The following is a 22,254-nucleotide window of genomic DNA, read 5'->3' as shown; positions in this document are numbered from 1 at the left end:
AAGAAGTTCAAGGTGGAGTCAGAGGGCAAACAGTGTCGGCTGGTGGTGATCCAGGTAGAGAAGAAAGATGCAGGGGAGTACAGCTGCGAGGCTGCTGGCCAGAAACTCACCTTCAAGATTCATGTCACAGGTGAGAGAGAACACATTTTGGCCTTTCATTCTAGAATGTTTTAGAAAACGGTCATTAGTTTGTAAGTTTTCCCTGCTATGCTTAAAATTTTTGGAGCTGAACTTTGGGGTGGTTAATTTCTGATGAGGAAATTGAACAAATTATTCTAAATACAGTTGTGAGGCAGCTCCATCTTTTAAAATCTTCAGGAATTTCCTTTTGCTGTGGGAATGAGGCCATAGACAAGAAAGTTCTGATTGCACTTCTCCATTCCCACGTGCCTGTACCACTAGAACAACTCTGCAATGCAGCTGCGTCTCAGGAAGTTTCAGAACAGGGGCTTTGTGTCAAGCACTAGGGGGTGTGCTCTATGGAACATGTTTTTGTCTTGGAAGGGCTCATTTAGCATGGGAGAGAATACTACAGGAATGTTTTGTATAAGTTGATGTTTTGAAGACATAAGTAAATGGCAGCTAGGGGACGAAAGAGTCATGAGAGTCATACAAGAAGCATCACAGAATGCCTTTTGTTGGAAGGGACCTGGAGGATCATCCAGTTCCAATCTCTGTCCTGGAAAGGAACACATTCTTTGAGACTAGGTTGCTCTAACACCCATCCAGCCTAGACTTGAATGTTTTCAGGGATGGGGCATCCATAAATTGCACAACTTCTCTCCACATCATTCTCTTGGGGCATCAGACTGGGAGAACTGATTCATTTTTCTGACTCCTTCCCCAAAACCTGCTCTTCTTTCAAGAGGCCAAACTAATGTATCTCTCTCTTTTCAGAGCCAGAATTTGTATTTACAAACAAGGAGAAGGTACAGAAGGTGGTGAAGGCTGCAACAACAGAAAAATGCCACGCTGAGCTGCGAGGTGGCCCAGGAGAAGATGGAGGTTGTCATCAATTTATAAGCAATGAGCCAATAATGTTCCAATTATAAACTTTTATTAATTGTAGCGGGTAAAACTAAAAGGCAATTCAGTGCTGGGCGACAGGGGGATTATTGTTCCTCCAACTGCCGCGCCGTCCCGTCCCTTGCAACTTCTTTTGTATTGTCCATCCCGAGCGTATTGTCCTTTAATTGGTCGGTTGTGATCGTGCGACTTGGTGTGTCGTTCCTTGGTTGGTCCTTCCGTGGAACTTTGTATCCATCGGGGCGCGCTTTGCCTGTAACTACGCAGAGTACACAATCTACCCATAAAATTAGAGTGTTCTGCAACCTTTGTGGCCTCCATATTCCACCATTATATCCCGGTCCTAATGAACAAGCACTCCACCACAATGCTACCACATCCCGGTCTTAATGAGCAAACATTTTATCACAGAGGTCAAGTGATAAAAGGAGGGGAAACTGATCACCTCGAGCAAGAAGTTCAAGGTAGAGTCAGAGGGCAAACAGCGTCGGCTGGTGGTGAGCCAGGTGGAGAAGAAAGATGCAGGGGAGTACAGCTGCGAGGCTGCTGGCCAGAAACTCACCTTCAAGATTCATGTCACAGGTAAGACAGGTGTTGTATGAAATACAGCAGAGAACAGTAAAGTAAAATCTAGTTTCTATTATACTGCACCTGGATCACTGTAGTCTGTGCTGAGGTTTTTTCCCTAGACTTGATTGCCTGGGTTTGTAGAAAGTATTTGGTTTCAGTATGACACAAAGACCTGTTTCAGTCTGTCTGTAGAGCAATAATTAGTAATATATGTACAGTGGAAGCAATATTCAAGACATTATTCAAATCTCTCCTGTGCCTGAGATCCCAAACTGTAATTCTTGTTCACCTAAACATTTGACTAAGATAAGTATGTGCAGTGAGGCTGGAGTGCATGTTCTACGTGCAGCCTTTCATGGCAGGAGAAGCAGGAACTTCTCCTAGTAGTACACTGCCTTTTTACTATGCCTTTATGTTGGAGGCTGCATCTGGATAGGTGAGTCTGCTACTCACAGTAAGAGACCTGGTAGAGCTGACTATTGCCAGAGCTCAAAGTAAGATAGATATCTGCAAATCACACACAAAGAACAAAGGACTGCGTTGGTGAGCATATTTCCTTTGTGCCTTTGACAGTCACAGTTGTGGCAATGGTAGAGGCCATGAGGAGTCTGTTCAGGAAGCCAGGAGTACTGTTCTGGGTCATGAAAAGGCAGCCAGTGGTTTGACTATCACATGTTTATGTGTTTTGATGTTTCACAGTGGGTCTTAAGTAAAAGGAACTCAGGTTTTGGTTGCCTGCAGGACAGATGTTCTTTTGGGTTCAATATGTTTGCATAGTGACTTGCAACCATGGGACTGGTGTTCAAGGACCCTCTTGGTTCCTTCAGTTCCTAGGTTCTTTCTTGCCTAGATTTGACACTTTGTTTCAACAGAAGAGCTGATATTCTCTAGTGAAGGCTATTAGTTTGGGCACAAGTGGTAACCTAAACCTGTTCCAACCTGTACATACAAACCTGCAAGTTGGTCTCATTTCGGTCCCTCAGTCAATACTTTTTCTTTTCTTCCCTCAGAGCCAAAACCTGTGTTTATAAACCAGGAGCAGGTGCAGAAAGAGGTGAGTGCTGCCCTGGCAGCAAGTGCCTCCCTCAGCTGTGAAGTAGCACAGGATCCAAGCGAAGTAAAATGGTACAAGGATGGAAGACTGCTTGCCTCCTCCAGAAAGTTCAGAATGGAATCTGTGGGCAAAACACGGCGTCTGGTTGTGGAGCAGCTGGAGAAGAAAGATGCTGGAGAATACATCTGCGAGGCTGCTGGCCAGAAGATGACCTTCAAGTTGGAAACAACTGGTGAGCATTCGCTTTGGGAGCACTAAGCAGCTTTTTATGTGGCTTAGAGGAAGACTGGCTGTCTTCTACCCTGTGGGCATGGAACAGCCACAATTCCCCCCGGAACAACATCAATGACCCACACCACAAGTTGGATTCTCCTTTTTAATGTAGTGGTAGCGAGGTGAAAATCTGGCTGTGGAATATTTTTGACTAAGGAACTTCTACTTTAATTTCTAGATGCGCTGAATTACCCTCTGGAGTGTCTTTCTGAATATATAAGCAACCATGGGTGACTATGATCCTGATTTATATCTAGGTTCAGGCTTACTTTTTCAGTTAGGTTAGATCAATAGCTCCAGAGAAGATAGGGAAATACAGCAGTTCACTGATACCATGTGTCAGAAGAATGCAGCTCAGTGCTGGGCAGTTTGCTGCTTCATTCCCTCTTACAAGTTGCACCCAAGGCTGGAAAAGACCACTGAGATAGCTGAGTCCAACCCAGCCCACCCTCACTGGACTTACTAACCACGTCCCCAGTGCCACATACCCGTGGCTCTTGAGCACCTCCAGTGACTGCGGTATATCAGCGTGGTTGCTTCAGTTGTGGGAGTTTTCAGACACTGGCTGTTGTTCTAGCGAGACAAAAAACCAAAACTGATGGAACAGTGTCTATACAGGAAGCAACTGGCTGTCCTGATGGCTGCCAACAGTTTTACACAAGGTGTGTCATGCAAGCTTGCATGAGTCTGGTTTAAAAACTTGCTGTTCTGATGGAAGGAGAGGATGTTGGTACAGGATAACTGCGGGATTTGTGCTCTCCCGACATCCAGTTGCAATCACAGCTTATTGTTGCTATAGAAAACAGCTTCTCTGTAGACAAATTGAGTTAGTTCCAATAAGTGGCTGAAGCCCTAAGTGATCCAAGGTGAAGCATGATCCAAACTGGAATTTAACTACTTGTAGTAGGGAATCCAAGCCTTAATGAGATGAGTTATTTAAAATATGAGTCCTCCATCTAAAACAGCATTGAACTCTTACTCTGGTTTATGATAGAAGTGAGAGTTTAACAGCAGAAGTCTGAAGTTATGCTCCATATTTCTCATCACTCAAGAGAATATTTGAATATATGAATTCCTTTGGCTATGTTAGAGCTCATAATGAGGTCAGCTGATGTTCTTTAAATGCTCGGAGTCTAGCAATGTGGGGAAGTGGACTGCTATTTGCTGTTGAGCTTTAGGCTAAGAAGCCTGATTTTAGAGGACTGTGGACTTCCCCTTTCCCTTCCCCTCTCCTCCCCTTCTCCCTGGACTGATCCCACATGGTTTGAGAATGATTTCAGATCAAGGTAAATGAGGAATCGCCGTGTGAAAACCTGTTGTTTTACTGCACTATAAGAGACACTTAGTCAAAAGACAAGTGTGTGTTCCAAGCTTGAGATTGCAGGAGATCCTAGAAACAACTCAGCTGCTCAAACCTGCAGTCTGGCTGAATCTTTTATTGTCAGTTTTGGTCAGGAGGAGATGCTTGAGTAAGACAAATAAAAGGTCACGGGTAAGTTGGTCCTTCTTGTGATATACTTCTAGGCTTTCATCAGGGAGAAGCTTAATTAGTCCAAATAGTCATAGCAGAAACCACACCAAGAGCACGAGAGTGAAATTTATACTTTCTTGACGTGAAGGAAAATTTTACCTGGTTCTGCCATTCCCCAAATATTTGTTTCCTTATGACAAGAAGAACTTTGCAGAAGTAATTTTTTTTTTCAGTCTTGCGTGCAACACAAAAAGGGGTAAAATCTAGGAGGCCACCTGAAATGTTTTTTCCATCTGGAAGGATCCATTTAACAGCACCCATGGACCTGGTTATGAACAAAACTAAGTTCCCAACTAAATCCACATTCTTCTTTCTCCTTCTCAGAATTGCCTGTGAAAATCAGCAAACCATTGGCAGACAGTAGCGTCATTGAGAAGGACAAGGTCACATTTGAGTGTGAGCTGTCCAGGCCCAACATGGACGTCAAGTGGTTCAAGGTATGGCATGGAATGGTATTTTCCTTTCTGACTTCTCTGGAAATAGATGAGAGCCTTTAATTTCACTTCCAAGGGATGCGAGTCTGAGCTTTTCCTTGATAGCTTTTTCACTGCTCTCTTTTCTTTATGCTCTTTTATTTGCCCAGATCAGCACTCTTTGTTATTATGTCCTGAGTTCATTTATCAAGTTGAAATTGAAGTTTGTTTTGGTTTTATTGTGAACTTTTTAGGTCATGCTGCACAAAATATTGTTGGTTGAACTACAGTACAGTCTTGAGCTTCAAGTCTAACACAGAAATTCTCAGCTGGGATTTTGTAGCCTTGTTGTGAACTGGGTTTTTGGGGTGAAATCTCAGTTTTCTTTGCACCTGACAGTGTGAGAATTTGCTCTGGCACTTTGTGTACCTCCCCGGTGCTCAGCTGTTCCTTCCCTTACTTGGGGATAATGTCATTTATTCAAGGTGATGTCCAAACAGGCTTGTTAACAGTCCTCCGCAGTGCTTTAAGCTGTCATAGGTCAGCCAGAATTTATGCATGTTCTATAGCCATTCCTTCATGTTGAAAACACTGCACTGTGCTTAAGCTTCAGCATATGTTCCAGTAAGCACAGTTCCATTAATTCTAGGGGAGTGGGTGAATTAAGCATAGATCTGAAGGCTCCCTTTGCTGAGTGCAGAGATGGAAGGACTAATGGAGATCTGACTTGATATTTTCCCTTCTAGGATGGGAAGGAGCTCTGTCAAAGTAAAAAAGTGGGCATTACTTCCCAGGGAAATAAGAGAAGTCTCATTATTCACAAGTGTGAATATGAAGATCAGGGAACATCCACATGCTGAGCAGCCTAAGACAAGACATCAGCTACCCTAAAGGTTCATTTTATGTTTAACTGAAAGAGCAAATAAATCCTCTTGTGGTATTTTGCACCACGGGAAGAAATGCTTCATGGGCAGTTTGGGCATTTCTTGGTTAGTCCTTTTGGATACCTTTCTCTTTCTTCTTTATGCTCAAGACAGATTTTCCCTCCATGTGTTGCATTGGTTAAACCCCAGTTTGTAGCTCATCATTGGGCTCTGAAGCATCAGACTTGTTACTGAACACACGGGTCTGCTGTGCCCTGGTAGATGCCACCTTCCCAAGGGACGTATGAAATGATGCTTTTTTCTGATTTCCTACTAGATGCTGTCCTCATGTGGCCACTTGGGTTCAGTGTTAGCATGAACATGAACATGTGTCCTGTCCCATGACTTTGGTGAACTCTCATTTTCTCTCTCATTCTGCAACCAGGTTGGGTTGCTGTTTCAGTACTGGCTGTTTTATGTAGCCATTCCATTTGTTCTGGTTTACGTTCTTTTTTCTTTTCTTTTTTTCAGGCATCATTTCTATACAGTAGACAAAGCCAGCCTATTACATTTGATTTACAGTTTTTAGCTTTTGCTGGTAAGCATTTCAGCTCTCAGGCAGTTTTACCAACAGCTTTGAAGAGCTGAAATGAACCAGCCTGGACACGATGGTCTGTTTTTGTTGGTGTAATGAATTTATGAAGTTAAACTGATTGACCCCATAAGGTTTTACAGTGTATGACTCACGTCTGGCAGAGTTATCACAGCAATGAGTTTATATACTTAGCATTTCAGGAGGCAAATGGTTGGGGATACTCTTTCATTTGCTTGCGTCTCAGAGTGAATCACTAGTATGTGAACCATCCTTCATCTCCTTTGTATTGCTTTTGTGTGTGTCTGTGTGTGGTTTCCCCTGTGAATTTCATTCTTTCCAGTTATATGGAAGTTCTCTTTTGAGCAGTGAAATTAGATGTTCCATCATCAGTCATAATGGTAAAGCTGAGTTGCCACGTTATCTGTGTCCTTTCTGTCTGGCGTCTCAATAACTGCTGCCCCACCACAATATCTGCCTAATACTTCAGCTCCATGGATGCCTCCTTGTGCAAACTGAGAGCCTGTATTTGGTGTGCATAGATCTGGGCTTACATCTGTGCTGGTAAATGCACTAGTGCATGGGCTAAGCAGTCCTGCCTCCTGTGCTGTGGGCATTGAGATGGGGCTCCTACAAGCTGCCCATTGCAAGATATTTAGAAACTAATTGCTGCGGAGGTTTCCATCCTCTTTTCAGACTAACTAAAATTTGGTTAGTGGGATCAAAACAGAAGGGGCAGGGAGGGAGAGCTGACCAAGGACTACTGATGGAACAACTATGAATCCTTGGTTCCTCAGGATTCCCTGCATCAGCAGTTGGCAACAGGAGTAAGGGGGCTCAGGAGGACACTGTGGAGTAGTGTGAAAAATGAGCGAAGAGAGTTACTAATTGATGCCTCTTGGAAAGTAGTCCAAGAGTGGTCCTCTTCCTAAACTCTCCTCTTGTGTGTGGTTTTATCTTTATGAGGTGTTCATAACAAGTGATGTGTAGATCTCCCTTATCTCATAATGTCTTTGCCTGCCTGCAGTGAATATGCAGGATACTGGATCATATACCAGCTTCTTTGAATTACTGCTCATGTCAGGAGATAAAATCTGCCTATTCTTTGAACTAACACTGGCGAGGGTTAGTTATTCTGGCTACCGAGAGAATGACACAGCAGATTAAACTCTTTCATTTCCTTCTTTGTCAAATGCCTTTTCATCTAACTGTGTGTCCCATAGAAATTCAGAGCAGTGTTGGCTGAGGGAAGTGGAAATATTTATCTCCTGTGTGTATCTGCCACCCTATTTAGACATGCTGGCAGAGCGCAGAGATTGGAGGAGTTGGATTAGGCAGTAGTTTCCCTATTGCTCACAGAACCACTTTTTCTGTGGTCTCCCAGCTACCCTGTGCCCAGTGGCCTATGCAAGATGGAGCGGAAAAGGCTCATTTTATGAACAAACAGGAACCTTTCTGGTCAGATTAATACCTGTGCTCTTTTAGAGAGATTTAGATACTAGAGATTTTAGGTACTGGAATAGGCTCCCCAGAAAGGTGGTTGAATCACCATCCCTGGTTGTGTTTAAGAGCCTTTTGGATGTGGTACTCAGGGATATGATTTAGTGTAGGGTTTTTAGAGTTAGGGTACTGGTTAGGCTGCGGTTGGACTTGATGATCTTCAATGTCTTTTCCAACCTGGGTAAATCTATGATTCTATGCAGGAACTCTTCTCCTGAGGTTAATCCAAGTTGTATCCAGGCCCTTCAGAAGGAAAGGGATATAGCAGCACAGAAATATGGCCTGATTCTGACATAACTAAATGCAGACCTGGAGAGTTAAAAGGGATTGTGTGATGTTCAAAGGATTTTGAAGCAAAGATGTCCCCTAGGTAAGATTTGTGGCTGACATTCCCCATACATTGTTTGTAGGCACACAAGCTAAGGAGAGACTAGTGATGAGCATGCAGAGAAGCCAATGGTTCAGACAGGTTTGTAGTGACACAACACTGTAGAGTTCTGTCTAGTTCTCCTTGGCATAGTTTGGAAAATAAAGATGAGGTAATTGGTGGTAACCAATATGGCTTCATCAAGGTCAAGCCATGTCTGACAAACTTGGTGGCCTTTCATGATGGAGTAACAGCATCAGTGGATAATGGGAGAGCAACTGACATCATCTACTTGGACTTGTGCAGAGCATTTGATCCCGTCCTGCATGACATCCTGGTCACCAAACTGGAGAAAAATGATTTTGATGGATGGACCAGTTGCAGGATAGGGAACTGTCTGGATGGTCACACTCAGAGAGCTGCAGTCAATAGCTCAGTGTCCAGGTGGAGGGTGGTGTTGGGACCAGTGTTATTTAACATTTTTGTAGGCAACATGGAGAGTGGAATCAAATGCAGCCTCAGCAAGTTTGCAGATGACACCAAGCTGTGCGGTGCTGTTGATGTGCTAGAGGGAAGGGATGCTACTCAGAGGGACCTGGACAGGCTGGAGAGGTGGGCCCTTGGCAGCCTCATGAACTTGAGTGTGGCCAAGTACAAGGCCCTGCACCTGGGTCAGGGCAATCCCAAGCACAGGCACAGGCTTAGAGGAGAATGATTTGAGAGAAGCCTTGACCCTGAGGAGAAGAGTTGGTGTGGAGGGAGGTGTCCCTGCCTATAGCAGGGGGACTGGAACTAAATGACCTTAAAGATTCAGTCAGTTCTATTGTTTTTCTATCCTTAATTTTGCTTGAAAGGTTTTAGAATAAATGAGATTCTGGTTTCCATGAAAACTGTTTGCAGGGAGCTCCATTGTAGCTAGTAGGTCTGTCTTTAAGTTCAAGGGCAATAATGCATTGACTGTGTTGAAGAGAGAAATGACTCAGGAATGGATGATGGTTTAGAATAAAACATAATCCTACTTATTTTCTATGCAAATATGTGTAAGGAAAAGATGCTGCACTCAGTTCTGGAAATACCCTGACAAATATATCTCTACTGTTTCACAGCTGGAGATATCAAGATTGTTAAAGCACTGGAAGATGTGGAAGTGAATGAATATGGGAGTGCATCTTTTGTCTGTGAGATTTCACACGATGAGGTTCAGACCCAGTGGTACAAAGAGGACAACAAGCTGAAGGCTGATGACAACATCAGAATGCAACAAGATGGTAGGGTGTAAGCAGGGGGTCTTTCTCCTGAGTGGGGGGTGGGTTGGAGATCAAGCATATAAGACATCTGAAATGAAGTGAAGAAGGTTCAGAAGCGAGTTCCCCTTTTGTTTTGGGACTGAGGTTTAGGTGGAACAAGTGACATGGTGGGATGCTTAGTGTGGGAAGTGTGATGCTATCCCACCATCCCACACTGCTGGGAGCAGGTAGGAAATGAGTGCAGTTATTTCCAAAGTGGGGGTGAACAGGGCAGTCAGTTCACCTCTCCAAAGAGGTTTTGTCTGACAGTGAGTGTGATCCTTCTGTATCAGATACTTTGAATTTGACGGTGGCCGCATTTGATCAGTCCTTGTAGAAGCCATGTTTAGATTCTGCTTTGGTCTGCTCCATTTCCAGTTCAAAGTCGTTGGACACTAAATGAGACAGCTGCATCTCAGTAAAAGATGTGTTTGAATAGCTGTGATGTGCTTACTATTCAGATTTACAGAGCTGAGGTTTTGTCCTTGGCTATAGCAAAGAAGTCAAATCAGGTGAAATTAATTGTATTTCTGAACTAGACAAGTTTAAGTTTGGTAGCACCTAAATTTGGTGCGGTTTGTCATTGATTTCATCTGAAAGAAACTTGCAGGCTTTTTATCTGCTGTTGTCCCCAGCGTAAGATTATCCATTCACATCCTAAAGTACTTGTTATATTTTCAACTCACTCTTATTTGAATAAAAGCCTCAACAATTGGGAGCAATTTAATAAGCACAGAACAAGAGCTGGACCTTGCATTTGGTAGATACTGTACAGTATTACTTCATAGAAATGTAGTCAATGGCATTCCCTATAGACAATCGTTTGTTTTATCTTTAGAGTCGTTCAAAGAACCATTGTGAACTTGACATTAATTGGAATGGAATACACGCAAGAGACTTTCCTCTTCTTCCAATTGTCCTCATCCTTTCTTCTCTTCCACCCCTGCTTTGCAGATTACCATATAGAAATCACCAGGAAGTTGGAGGACAAGACAGCTTTGGAACGTCATTCTGTCATCCTGTCCTGTGACTTCAGGCCTTCTCCAAAGGTTGTGAAATGGTTCAAGGGCCGCACACCCATCGAGCCCTCTGAGAAGTACAAGATCAAGAGGGATAAGCATTCAGTAGAGCTCAGAATTCTGAAGCTGAAGCCCGATGATGCTGGTGTGTACAAGTGCAAGGCAGGAATTGCAGAGACTGAGGCCACGCTGACAGCTGAAGGTATGAGCAGGGAGGGTGGCCTCTTCCATGTCCTATTTCACCTCAGATTTCTCTTCTTGAGGTTGACTTCTGCCGTTCTCTCCTGCTAACTTTATACATGTATTATCTTCACATAGATGATTACACAAAGATCATCTAGTCCAACCATTCTACCACATCCCAGTATGATTTATAGTAACAGTGGTAACAGTTCACCTTGTTTCCCCACAGCCCGCAATGTAGAAGTAACGAAGCACCTGCAGGATGTAGAAATTGAAGAAGAGAGCTCTGCTGTCTTCTCCTGCGAGCTGTCCCATAATGACGAGGACGTGGAATGGTTCCTGAATGGCAACCTCCTTTACACCAACAATTACAATGACATCAAGAACGTTGGCAATTGCTGCACACTGACAATGAAGCAGGTTAAGCCTGAGGATGCTGGCACAGTGACAGTGAAGTCAGACAAGGTGTCAGAAAGCGCACCTGAAGGTGATAGGTGGGTCTGATCACACCCCTCCTGGATGTAAGAGATGCTAAGGAGCTCCAGTTCATTCTATTGTGCAGCAGTCCTGCTTCTAAAGCTGACCTCTCTGGGGTGACAAGTCATCAGAGGCTTTCTTCCAGTGGAAGGTTCCATTGCAGCAGATATCAAGGAAGGAGGATGGTTTTGGTGTCCTGCCAAAGCATTCCATTGCTTTTTATCATCATTTTACTTAACACAAGGAGAGTTACAGGAGCAATTTCTTTTACTGCTTCAGTAACATGCAGTGTCAATGCTGTTGTCTCCAAGGATTTATGACTGAAGGAGAGATCATTCAGTGTGTGTTTTGCCTCTGGGATGACTAATGACCAGGCTGTGAGCAACCTGATCTAGCTGTGAATGTCCCTTTTTATTGCAGGGGAGCTGGGCTAGATGGCCTTTAAGGGTCTCTTCCAATTCTAAGGAACTTGTGCCTGAAGTGCAGAAGTGGATGAATTATACCACTTCTTCATATCCTCCCCATGATTACAGAGGAAATACAACAAAACAACATGCATGGTCTTACTGTTGTCATTTGCTTGAATACGAAGACGTCTCTTTTTTATGGTTGAGATTTTTGTTGATATGGGTCAGGAGGAACACACACTTTTTAGCTTTCTCAATAGGCAAAAAGTTCCAGTTGCTGCAAGCCACCGAGGTAACTAATAGAGGGGCCCTGATCCCCCTTGTGCCATCGGGATGCTCTGGCACGGGATGTGCCTCAAATTCAAAGCTCCTTCCCACCTCCCAAGGAAAAGCAAAGCAACTCAAGCATCTCCAGCAAAGCTGCCCAGCAGACAGCAGGGAATGCAAACAGCTTCTGGCTGCTCCCCTGCACTCCTGTCCTAAGTAAGTGACCCCTCGAGGACTGGCTGGGAAATCAGTGCATGACACACGTGAGTGTGCACAGCATTGTGCAAAGAAGTGGGGATCCATGTGTGTGTGCGTGTGTATTTGTGCATGGATGGTGTTGTACACACATTTGTGTCCATGAGTGTACAAACCAGTGGTGTTGCTCAGGTGTGTGTAGGTCTGTGGGTATGTGTGCAAGGACGAGCATGCACATATATGTACGTGCACAGGGGTGTGCAGAGTGTTGGAGCTGCACAAGGACATTGTGGTACCGGTGTGTGCGTGCACTTTGGGAGTGAAAGGAAGGGGTTACACATGTGTGAGTGTGTGTGCGCACAGGGCTGCACTAAGGGATGTGGTTGTGTGAGTGTGTGTGAGCACATAGATAGTGCGTGGATGCGGTGGCACAAATGTGTGCTTGCACAGGGCTGTGCTGAGGAGTTGGGCTGCACACAGGTGCACACAAAGGGATGTTTGAACCCTTTGCCCCTAAGAACAGTTTTCCAGTGTCTCTCGTCCAAGAATTCTTTGAACAGCCTGCAGCTGACTCTCCTGAAGCTCAGGGTCCTGACTTTGCTTTTTGCCAGGCCCGCATTCCTTGAGATGAGGAACTCTAGGAGGGCATGGTCACTACAGCCCTGACCACCTCCAGTCTTAACCCCTGCTGTGCAGCATGTCCAGTAATGCTTCCCTTCACAGAATCACAGAATTACCCGGGTTGGAAGGGACCTCAAGGATCATGTAGTTCCAACCCCCCTGCCTAGCAGGGCCACCAAACATACACATTTACTAGATCAGGTTGCCCAGGGCCCTGTCCAACCTGGTCTTGAACACCTCCAAGGACGGGGCATCCACAACCTCACTGGGCAGCCTGTTCCAGGACCTAACCACCCTTCTAGTAAAGAACTTTCCCCTAACATCCAACCTAAATCTTCCCTCCTTCAACTTAAAACCATTTCCCCTAGTCCTGCTATTATCAGCCCTTTCGAAGAGTTTACTCCCCTCCTGGGAGTAAGTTCCCTTCAGGTATTGAAAGGCTGCAATGAGGTCACCTCACAACCTTCTCTTCTCCAGGCTGAACAAACCCAACTCCCTCAGCCTGTCCTCATAGGGGAGGTGCTCCAGCCCCCTGATCATCTTTGTGGCCCTCCTCTGGACCCTTTCCAAAATTTCCATATCTTTTTTGTACTGAGGGCTCCACACCTGGACACAGTACTCCAGATGGGGCCTCACAAGAGCAGAGTAGAGAGGGACGATCACCTCCCTATCCCTGCTGACCACCCCTCTCCTGATGGAGCCCAGGATCCCATTTGCTTTCCGGGCTGCCAGAGCGCACTGCTGGCTCATGTTAAGTTTCTCATCTATCAGGACCCCTAGGTCTTTTTCAGCCGAGCTGCTCTCAAGGACAACTCCTCCCAGCCTGTACAGGTGCCTGGGGTTCTTCCGGCCCAAGTGCAAAACCTTGCACTTTGCCGTGTTGAACCTCATTAGGTTCACCCGAGCCCAGCTTTCCAGCCTGTCAAGGTCCCTCTGAATGGCATCTGTTCCCTCCACCGTATCGACTGCACCACTCAGCTTGGTGTCATCAGCAAACTTGCTGAGGGTGCACTCCATTCCCTCATCGATGTCATTAATAAAGATGTTAAAGAGCACCGGTCCCAAGACAGACCCTTGAGGGACGCCGCTCGTTACCGGCCTCCACCTGGACATAGAGCCATTGACCACCACCCTCTGTCTGCGGCCTTTCAACCAATTGCTTATCCATCTAGTTGTCCACCCATCAAATCCACCTCCCTCCAATTTGGAGATGAGGATGTGATGGGGGACCATGTCAAAGGCCTTGCTCAGGTCCAGGTAAATGACATCGGTCGCCTTCCCTTCATCCACCAACGCCGTCACTCCATCATAGAAGGCCACAAGATTAGTTAAGCATGACCTTCCCCTGGTGAAGCCATGCTGGCTGTCTCGGATCACATGCTTGTTCTTTATGCGATCAAGCATGTTGTCCAGGAGGATCTGTTCCATAATCTTCCCAGGCACAGAGGTGAGACTCACCGGCCTGTAGTTACCCGGGTCGTCCCTGCTCCCCTTCTTGTAAATGGGAGTGACGTGACCCTTCCTCCAATCATCCGGGACCTCACCTGACAGCCACGACTTCTCAAATATGATGGAGAGCGGCTCAGCAACCACCTCAGCCAGCTCCTTCAGGACCCTGGGATGCACGCCATCTGGCCCCATAGACTTATACTCATTCAGTCTAAGGAGGCACTCTCGGACTTGCTCTACCCTTACAGTGGGGAGGGATTTACCTCCTTGGTCCCCACATGGAGGTATGGGGGTGCAAGACTTAGGGACGTGAAAAAGACTAGAATCCTGGCCACCAGTGAAGACCGAGGTGAAGAACTCATTCAGCACCTCAGCTTTCTCTTCATCTGTTGAAGCCATTTCTCCTTTTAAATTTACCAAAGTAGGCACGCCCATTTTGGCCTGTCTCTTCTGGCCAATGTACCTGTAGAAGGTTTTCTTGTTGTTTTTCACATCCCTCGCCAAGTTCAGTTCTGCCTGAGCCTTGGCTTTCCTGATCCCACATCTGCAAGTTCGGACGGCATCCCTGTATTCTTCCCGGGTGACACAGCCTTGTTTCCAGAGCTTGTACACCCCTTTCTTCACCCTCAGTTCTCTTAGCAGGTCCTTGCTGAGCCATGCCGGTTTTCTACCTCTCCTGCCCACTTTCTTAATCAGGGGAATGGAGACCTCTTGTGCTGCCAGGAGGGCATCCTTGAACAGTAGCCAGCTCTCCTCAATCTTTGAGGGCAGCGCGCCAGGGGATCTTGGCCAGCATTCCATTGAGTAGCTTGAAGTCTGCTCTTCTAAAGTTGAGCATCCTGGTCCTGCTCTTTGCCAGGCCCACATCGCTTGAGATCACAAACTCAACCAGGGCATGATCGCTGGAGCCCAGGCAGCCTCCAACCTTGACGCCTTTGATGATCTCCTCAGCGTTGGTGAGCAGCAGGTCCAGCAATGCTTGACCTCTGGTCGGTCTGTCCAATACCTTCCCTTCTGCTTGGTGTGCTTAATGCTTGGCCCACAAAGTTATTCCCAGTGCAGTCCAGCAGTCTCTCAGACAGCTTGCAGCCAGCCATGCTGATTTCCCAGCCTGACTGGAATCCCCCATCAAGTTGAGAGTCAGTGAGCGCGGTGCTTCTGGTAGCTGCAGTAAGCAGGGCCCATCAACAGGCTCCCTTGACCAGGCGGCCTGGAGCAGACCCTCACCTCCAGAAGCCCATTATTGGTTCAGTCCCGAATTTTACCCGCAAGTTCTCAACGTGATCGTGGCTGTTCTTAGTCCTTTGCAGTCAGCTTCTTCATAGAGAGGGCAAATACCTTGCCCTCCGGAATTCCATAGTAACAATCATGTCTCCTTTATGTCAGGTGAGGTGTTTTTTGTTGTTGTTGTTTTTTGTTTGCTTGTTTGTTTGTTTTCCATTTTCTAGGTAGAAAATTTAATTTCTGAGCCAGGAGAAGAAGAAGTGCAACATGTAACAATCTTCCTGGCACTGTGCAGTTTGCATGAGTAGCCAAGTGCTCCTCAGGTAACGTGTGCTGCAGAGCTGACCTTGGTGGCAGGGGTTGTGTCTTCATTTTCTTCCTGTCATGTGGGAACATAAGAAGACTCTTCAGAGCAGGAGCTGCAGAGGAAGATGAACGGCATGAGAAGGTAAGGCTAGGAACCAAGGACACCTCCAGAAAGAACAGAAAAACTAAGTCATTTAAGATGCATTATGGCCGTGTGATACTGTCCGTGACTGGAGGAGAAGCACATGGCTAGGAATGACTGATGGCTCTGGTGGGATGAGTGCCTACGTGCGCCGTAAAGGAGAGTTTGTGGGATGTTCTGTGGACATGTGAAGGCTGTGGGAAAGTTAAGAGAGAAAACGTGTGAATTCACAGAAGTGGTATTAGAACCTGGAATAAACCATTTGGATCACTCACATCTGAGTCCGTGCCAGATTGTCGCACTGTCAGAACCTGAGGCCTGGGATTTTCCTTTAGTAGTGCCAACTGCCTGTTGTAAATGAGAAAAGATATTACTAAACATAGCTTCCCTCCTTGTAGGTTTGATATTTCTGTCTTTGCATTCCTTTAGCACCCAGGGTGTTGATGCAGCTGCACAAATCCGCTGTACTGTCCTCCTGTTTTGCATGGAAGAATGGTAAAATAGCAATCTCTGGGTGAAATTTTGTTCACGCGTTTTCCTTTCTGTGCCCCTAGGAAGCAATGGCTTGGAAATGGCAGTGCCGCCTGGGAACCCACACAGCAACCCAGTATCTCATTGTCTGGGTCTGTGAAAAACCACAATGTTGACAAAAGATGTTTCAATTCTGTCTGTGCTGTCAGTGCAGCCCTGAGGAGCGGTGTGGGCATGGCATGGCAGGGAGAAGGGATTTCCCTTCCAATGGGAAAGTGCCTGTTCATGTGTTGGTATGTAACCGCTCCATGGCCTGCTCCATGTGCTTCTGAATGGGCAGCTCAACTTTTGTGTCACTCAGCCACCTGTGGCAGAGGTCAGGATTAGTGCCTTTCAAGGAGCTGAGAAGCATTTCTTGCTCAAGTCCTGCTTCCAAGCTTAACCACCTACAATGAAGTAGATGTCGTTTTTCTGGTGTCCTTCAATTCCGTGTCCGCATTTTCCCAAAAGCAAAAGAATTTGGAGTTAACCAGCTGCAGTGAAGTGAGCGATTTCAGTGCCTATTTCTGATGGTGGCAATGAGTTCAGAGGTCACACTTAATTGACGGTGCCTGTTTCCATTCTGACAAAGGCTGTAGTTTCAGCTGACTTCCCGAGGCTGCCATGTGTGGTGGTGACACAGCCTTGGGCTTGTGCGTTTGCATGACTCCCACCTTTCCTTTCTGTGTCTTGCAGGTCAGCTGGTGCTGGAAGCGGCCGGTATCTGAGTAGGAATGAAGGTGAGTGCAGGAGCAGCTGCTGAGGGGAGGAAGGAAGTCCATGCTAATGAGCTCTGAAGCATCTGCGGGTCCGGTACCAGAATAGGCAGCAGTGATGCAGGGGGCTCCTCGGCAGGAAGCTGGCTGATCCAAATGCTTGCTGAGAGTTTGGAAGCCCAAACCCTTATGGTCTCTGTAAGGGTGGTTAATAAAAAGATATTAACCAAGATGGTGGTAAATAGCCTAAGGTTATTAGCAAAGGGAAACTCACCAATATCGATACCTTGACTAGAAAGCTGAGGCAGCCTCAACTAGGGAGCAATCTCTAAGACATGCTGTCTCAGTGGTGGTCAGCCTTTAAATGAGGTCTCAGAGGAGGTTGAGTCGAGGTCCACCCCTTCTGGGAGCACAGCTAGATTACTCTCACCTGTGCTCCCGCAGCTGACCCAATACTTGCCTCAGCTGATTAATCAGAGGTTCAAGCTGTGATTTCCCATACAGTCTCTAAGCTGAAGGCAGCATCTCCTTGATCTGATGGTGGTGTGCCTGAGTGAGGGAGTGATCCAAGCTGGATGCAGAAGAGTCATCTTAATTTCTCTGCTATTTTACTTCAGATGACACCTATTGGGTGTTGGTTTCTTAAAATTTGGATCTAGGAGGTGGTCTCTTCCTTTGCTTCTGATGAAAGCACAGAAGTGCAGCAGGAGTAGAAGACAAAGAGGTTTTCTTGGTGACAGGAACACCAATTATTTGATTCAAATGTGTAACTGATGTAGATGGTGAAGAACAGATCTGCCTCAAAGACATGCTTGATCACATAAGAAATGAGCATGTGATCCAAGACAGGCAGCGTGGCTTTAGCAGGGGAAGGCCATGCCTAACCAGTCTGGTGGCCTTCTATGATGGAGTGACGGCATTTGTGGACAAAAGGAAGGTAACAGATGTCATTGACCTGGACTTGAGCAAGATCTTTGACATTGCCCTCCACCACATCCTTATCTCTAAACTGGAGGGATGTGGATTTGACAGGTGGACCACCTGGTGGATAAGGGATTGGTTGAAAGGCCACAGACAGAGGGTGGTGATTCATGGTTCTATGTCCAGGTGGAGGCCGATAACAAGTGGTGTCATCCAGGAGTCTGTCTTGGGACCAGTGCTTTTTTACATGGTTATCAGAGACACCAATGATGCAATGGAGTGCACCTTCTGCTGTTTGCTGAGTGGTGCGGCTGACGCAGTGGAAGGAAGGGATGCCATTCAGAGGGAGCTCAACCGAGAGGTTGGCCTACGTGAATCTAATGAGGTTGAACACAGCAAAGTGCAAGGTTTTGCACTTGGGCTGGAGGAATCCCAGGCATTTCTACAGACTGGGAGGAGCAGTCCTTAAGAGAAGCCCCGCAGAGAAGGACCTGGGGGTCCTGGTGGATGAAAAACAGAACGTGAGCCATCAGCGTGCTCTTGCAGCTCAGAGAGCAAATGGTCCCCTGGGCTCCATCAGAAGAGGGGATGGCCAGCAGGGACAGGGAGGTGATTGATCTTCATGATCCTTGAGGTCCCTTCCAACCCGGGCCATTCTATGATTCTGTGATTACACTCGCTGTCAGAAAGAATGGCAGCTGTACAGAAGCTGGATATATTTTGGGACAGTTCTTGTAACCAATTGATTTTAAGACCTTGCCCGAGTCAAGAGTCTAAATTGAGTGTCAGAAGAAAGCTGGTAAAGTGGCTATTGCTCATTCTTTTTCATTTGCTGATTCTTTCATTCGGGTTCCTTTTCCAAAGGAGATTCTGGTGATGGAAGCAATTGAAGAAAGAACCAAAGCAGCTCTTGCCAAGAGTGCTTGAAGTCCCTGTGGAGAGAAGCAAAGAACTTGGGCTTCCTCTGGGATGCTCCCCACCATGTCTCAGGAAGGAGACAACTGCTGTTCCACTTTCTGCTCTGTGTGTGGAAAGGTACGTCTGGGTTTCTTCTGCTTGTTTATTCTTTCTTTTTCAGGCTTTGAAGGAGAAGGGGTGGAGCAACGGGAGACTCACTGGTCGTTTGTTACCTCAAGAACAGGATGGATTCTGCATTGACTGTGAAAAACCTGGGCTAGTAGCATGGGCATGTTTCAGGCTGGACTTTTCCTTCTTGGTTTCCTTTTGGCTACAGGGAGACAGCTGTCTAAAGGTGTGTTTTCATACCCACTCTCCAAAACCATGTTTCATTGTTGCAGGTGGTTCAGTGTCCTCTTGCAGTGCAGATGCTGTAGTTTGCTGTAGAATCTGAATTGTTTCTGTTCCTAGGGGAGGACTGGGAGGAGGTAGTGAGAAGAGAATTCAATGCCTGAGGTGTATCTTAGTGAGAAATGTTGGCATGAGGTGCTGAAAGTCTTGAGTTGTCAAAGGCCAGTGATGCTCAGACTCCTTAACCTGCTGGAGCAGGGTGGAAGCAAGGAGTGGGCACTGCCGTCCCACAAGCTGCACTTGGTTCTGGTCTGCCAGGTCTGTGCTGGCCTGGATTTCTTCTGAGAAGTTTGTTGGAGCTGCTTGGAGTAGTGAAGGGTGGGGAGGAAGTGCTGCTCAAGAGCTAAGGCTCTGCATGATCATCTTGGATGGTTTTAACCATGATATCTGAAGACATAGTTTCCATCAGAATGATCCCAACATTGTGCGAGTGTCTCAGATGTATGAGAGCACCCGCCTCCTCCAGCTGAGCCATAGGAAAGCTAACTGTGCCCAGTAATTACAGCTTCTGCAGATTGAATATGCTTCCAAGTGTTTTCCTTAGTGATCAATAATGTCCCAGCACTCTGAGATTCCATCTCTGGCACAGTCTGGAGCATCTCTGCAATCCTTGGTTGCTGGAGGGCACGTGGTGAGTGCATGGACAGGGTGGCACAAACGCGTGCGTGTGCTGAGGAGTTGGGTTGCACACAGGTGCACACAAAGGGGTGTTTGTGGAAGGTGTAGGCACGTAGGTGTTCCCAGGGATGGTTTGCACACGTCTGTGAATGCAAAGGAGGGCACACGATGCAGAGTGTGCATGGGGGTGTGCAAAGCAGGCAGGGTGGTGAATGGGTGTGCGTGTGCACATGGATAGGGGAAGGTTGGGGTTACAGGTTGACCTGTGCTGAGGTGAGTGGGGACTCACGGTGTTGCTCAGTGGTAGATTGGTTCACACTGAGTGCTAACAGGAAACTCGCACACCCTTTTTGTTTCAGCTGTGCCAGTGCTGTGATCCCTTGCTGCAGGGATGGGGTGTTGGAAGGATGGTGTGCGTGCCGAGCTCCCATCTCTTGCAGGAATCAAGTGTAGAGCAAAAGGGATGTTTGGGCCAGGTGACTGTAAGAAGGCTGGCTGCTTTGGATGGTGGTAGCTGATGGAAACAGGTGCTCTGGGGACCGTTCAGCTTTTAACAGAAGACAGGGGTCCTGCAGCAAGAACGACTAGGTTCTCAAATGGCTTCAGACGTGCACACCGACTACATCCCCGCAGACATTTACCGGTAGGTGTCTCTTGCAGAAGAAGATTCAAGCAGCAGAACCTTTTGCTCAGCTACAGCACACAAATGCTACAAAAGCAGGAACAACCTGCAAGCTCTGGGTCTGTTTGTCTTGCACAGGCATGCACTAACTGCGTTTGATGGTACCCCCCATCCTTGATTTCCTTCCCTGCTTCTTGTCTGATGACGCTGCTGAGCCAGGAACAAGCTGCCCAGTGTGGCAGAGCATGGTGCAGAGCTGTGCTGGGACCTCCTCCCCTTCATCTGCTGCAGATCAGTGCCCCACACGTGCCATTGGGATGCTCTGGCACGGGATGTGCCTCCAACCCAAAGCTCCTTCCCACCTCCCAAGGAAAAACAAAGCAACCCAAGCATCTCCAGCAAAGCTGCCCAGCAGACAGCAGGGAATGCAAACAGCTTCTGGCTGCTCCCCTACACTCCCGTCCTAAGTAAGAGACCCTATGAGGACTGGCTGGGAAATCAGTGCATGACACACGTGAGTGTGCACAGGATTGTGCAAAGCAGTGGGGTTCCACGAGTTTGTGTGTGTGTGTATCTCAGCTGTTATGAAAGCATGGGAAGACTGCCTTACTGAGTCCCAGATAATTACTTATCCTCAAATGATTTTTCCTGGCCAAAGTTAGAGCCTCTCACAGGTAATCGAGATCAACAGGCTGTTGTTGCACAATCAACAGACACAATCTAGATGATCAGCTGAGGAAAATAAAGCATCATGCGAAGGGTACTAGATAAGTGAGCAGCTTGAGATCTGCACATTTATGTGATGCTCATGGTCTTAGACAATATTTGCCTAGAGAGGTCACATTGAATGAAAGCAAACTCTAAGATGAATGAAAATATGCACAGGAGAAGAAGCCTCTGAGGCTTCTCAAGTGTTATGACCAGAAGACATAAACTCTGTTAAAGCAAACGTTTCTCTCTATTTTTTGTGTTATTCCAGGCAGGCCTTGATTACCGCCTGAACACATGCTGTGGAAGCCCAGCTTATGCAGCACCAGAGCTAATCCAGGGCAAAGTGTCTATTGGCTCAGAGGGATGTAGAGCGGTGTTTGTTTTCCCCTCTTTCCCTTCCCTCTCCACAGAGCATTTAAAGGCAGTGGAGCTCAGGTAGGCTCTCTTGGTTTCCCTTCTGAATTCTGCTAGGTTGCATCGCTTGGTAGCTCTCAGAAGCTGTCAGTGGCCACAGACTAGAAAAGTGCAATTGGTCTCAGTTCACACAGCTGGCTGGTTTGTCTCAGGCTAATCCTGAACTGCCTTAAGCGACTGCTTTGGGGCTCTACAGAACAGCAACTTCAGAGATCTCTTTCTATTACTAAGTGTTTGAAAGAGCAATTTGCTCTGTTAATTATCCATCATTTCTGTGCAGTCTGTTTTGTCAGACTTGTCTTTAGCTTCCAAGTTGTATGTGAAGAATTGTTTCCGTTGTAATGCACAATGAACTAAAAATTGAGAGATGAAAATGTGAAGAGTTTTTCCAGCTTTGATTTCATGTCTGGAATTTTGGAACCCACTACTTGCAGTTGTTAATCTGTCCAAACTGGTCTGGTTTGGGATGCCCTCGTACTTCTTGAATCGCTGTTAAAGGCGGAGCAATTCCTACAAGTGCCATGGCCCCACTGTTGTTCTAATTCTTGTTTCTTTGTTTTCCACACGCTGCTTTTCAAGCCTCCTTTTTCTTTACAGTCAAAGTGAGTACTGCACTGTGTCTGAACCTTGTTGTGCCTCTACATAAAGAGAACCGAACAGCAGCAAAGC

At 46.5% G+C, this 22,254-nt stretch overlaps 1 protein-coding gene across 1 annotated transcript in view; it reads left to right on the top strand.

Annotated features, from left to right (window-relative positions):
* Positions 1–10,636, top strand: part of LOC146759698 (myosin-binding protein C, cardiac-type-like) — a 59,280-nt gene extending 48,644 nt beyond the window's left edge. Inside the window, exons 2-5 of the mRNA XM_085509849.1 lie at positions 2,607–2,882; positions 4,779–4,891; positions 9,296–9,457; positions 10,430–10,636. Of these exons, the coding sequence (XP_085365975.1) occupies positions 2,607–2,882; positions 4,779–4,891; positions 9,296–9,340 (434 nt within the window). The 3' untranslated portion in view covers positions 9,341–9,457; positions 10,430–10,636. The remainder of the gene's footprint in view (positions 1–2,606; positions 2,883–4,778; positions 4,892–9,295; positions 9,458–10,429) is intronic.
* Positions 10,637–22,254: the final 11,618 nt, after the last annotated feature.

This window comes from Coturnix japonica, chromosome 9 (genome assembly GCF_054131305.1).
Source record: "Coturnix japonica strain WE chromosome 9, WE-NBRP24, whole genome shotgun sequence".
Classification (NCBI taxonomy): domain Eukaryota; kingdom Metazoa; phylum Chordata; class Aves; order Galliformes; family Phasianidae; genus Coturnix; species Coturnix japonica.
Note: the sequence above shows the minus strand (reverse complement) of the source record. Positions and strands in the feature narration are given on the sequence as shown.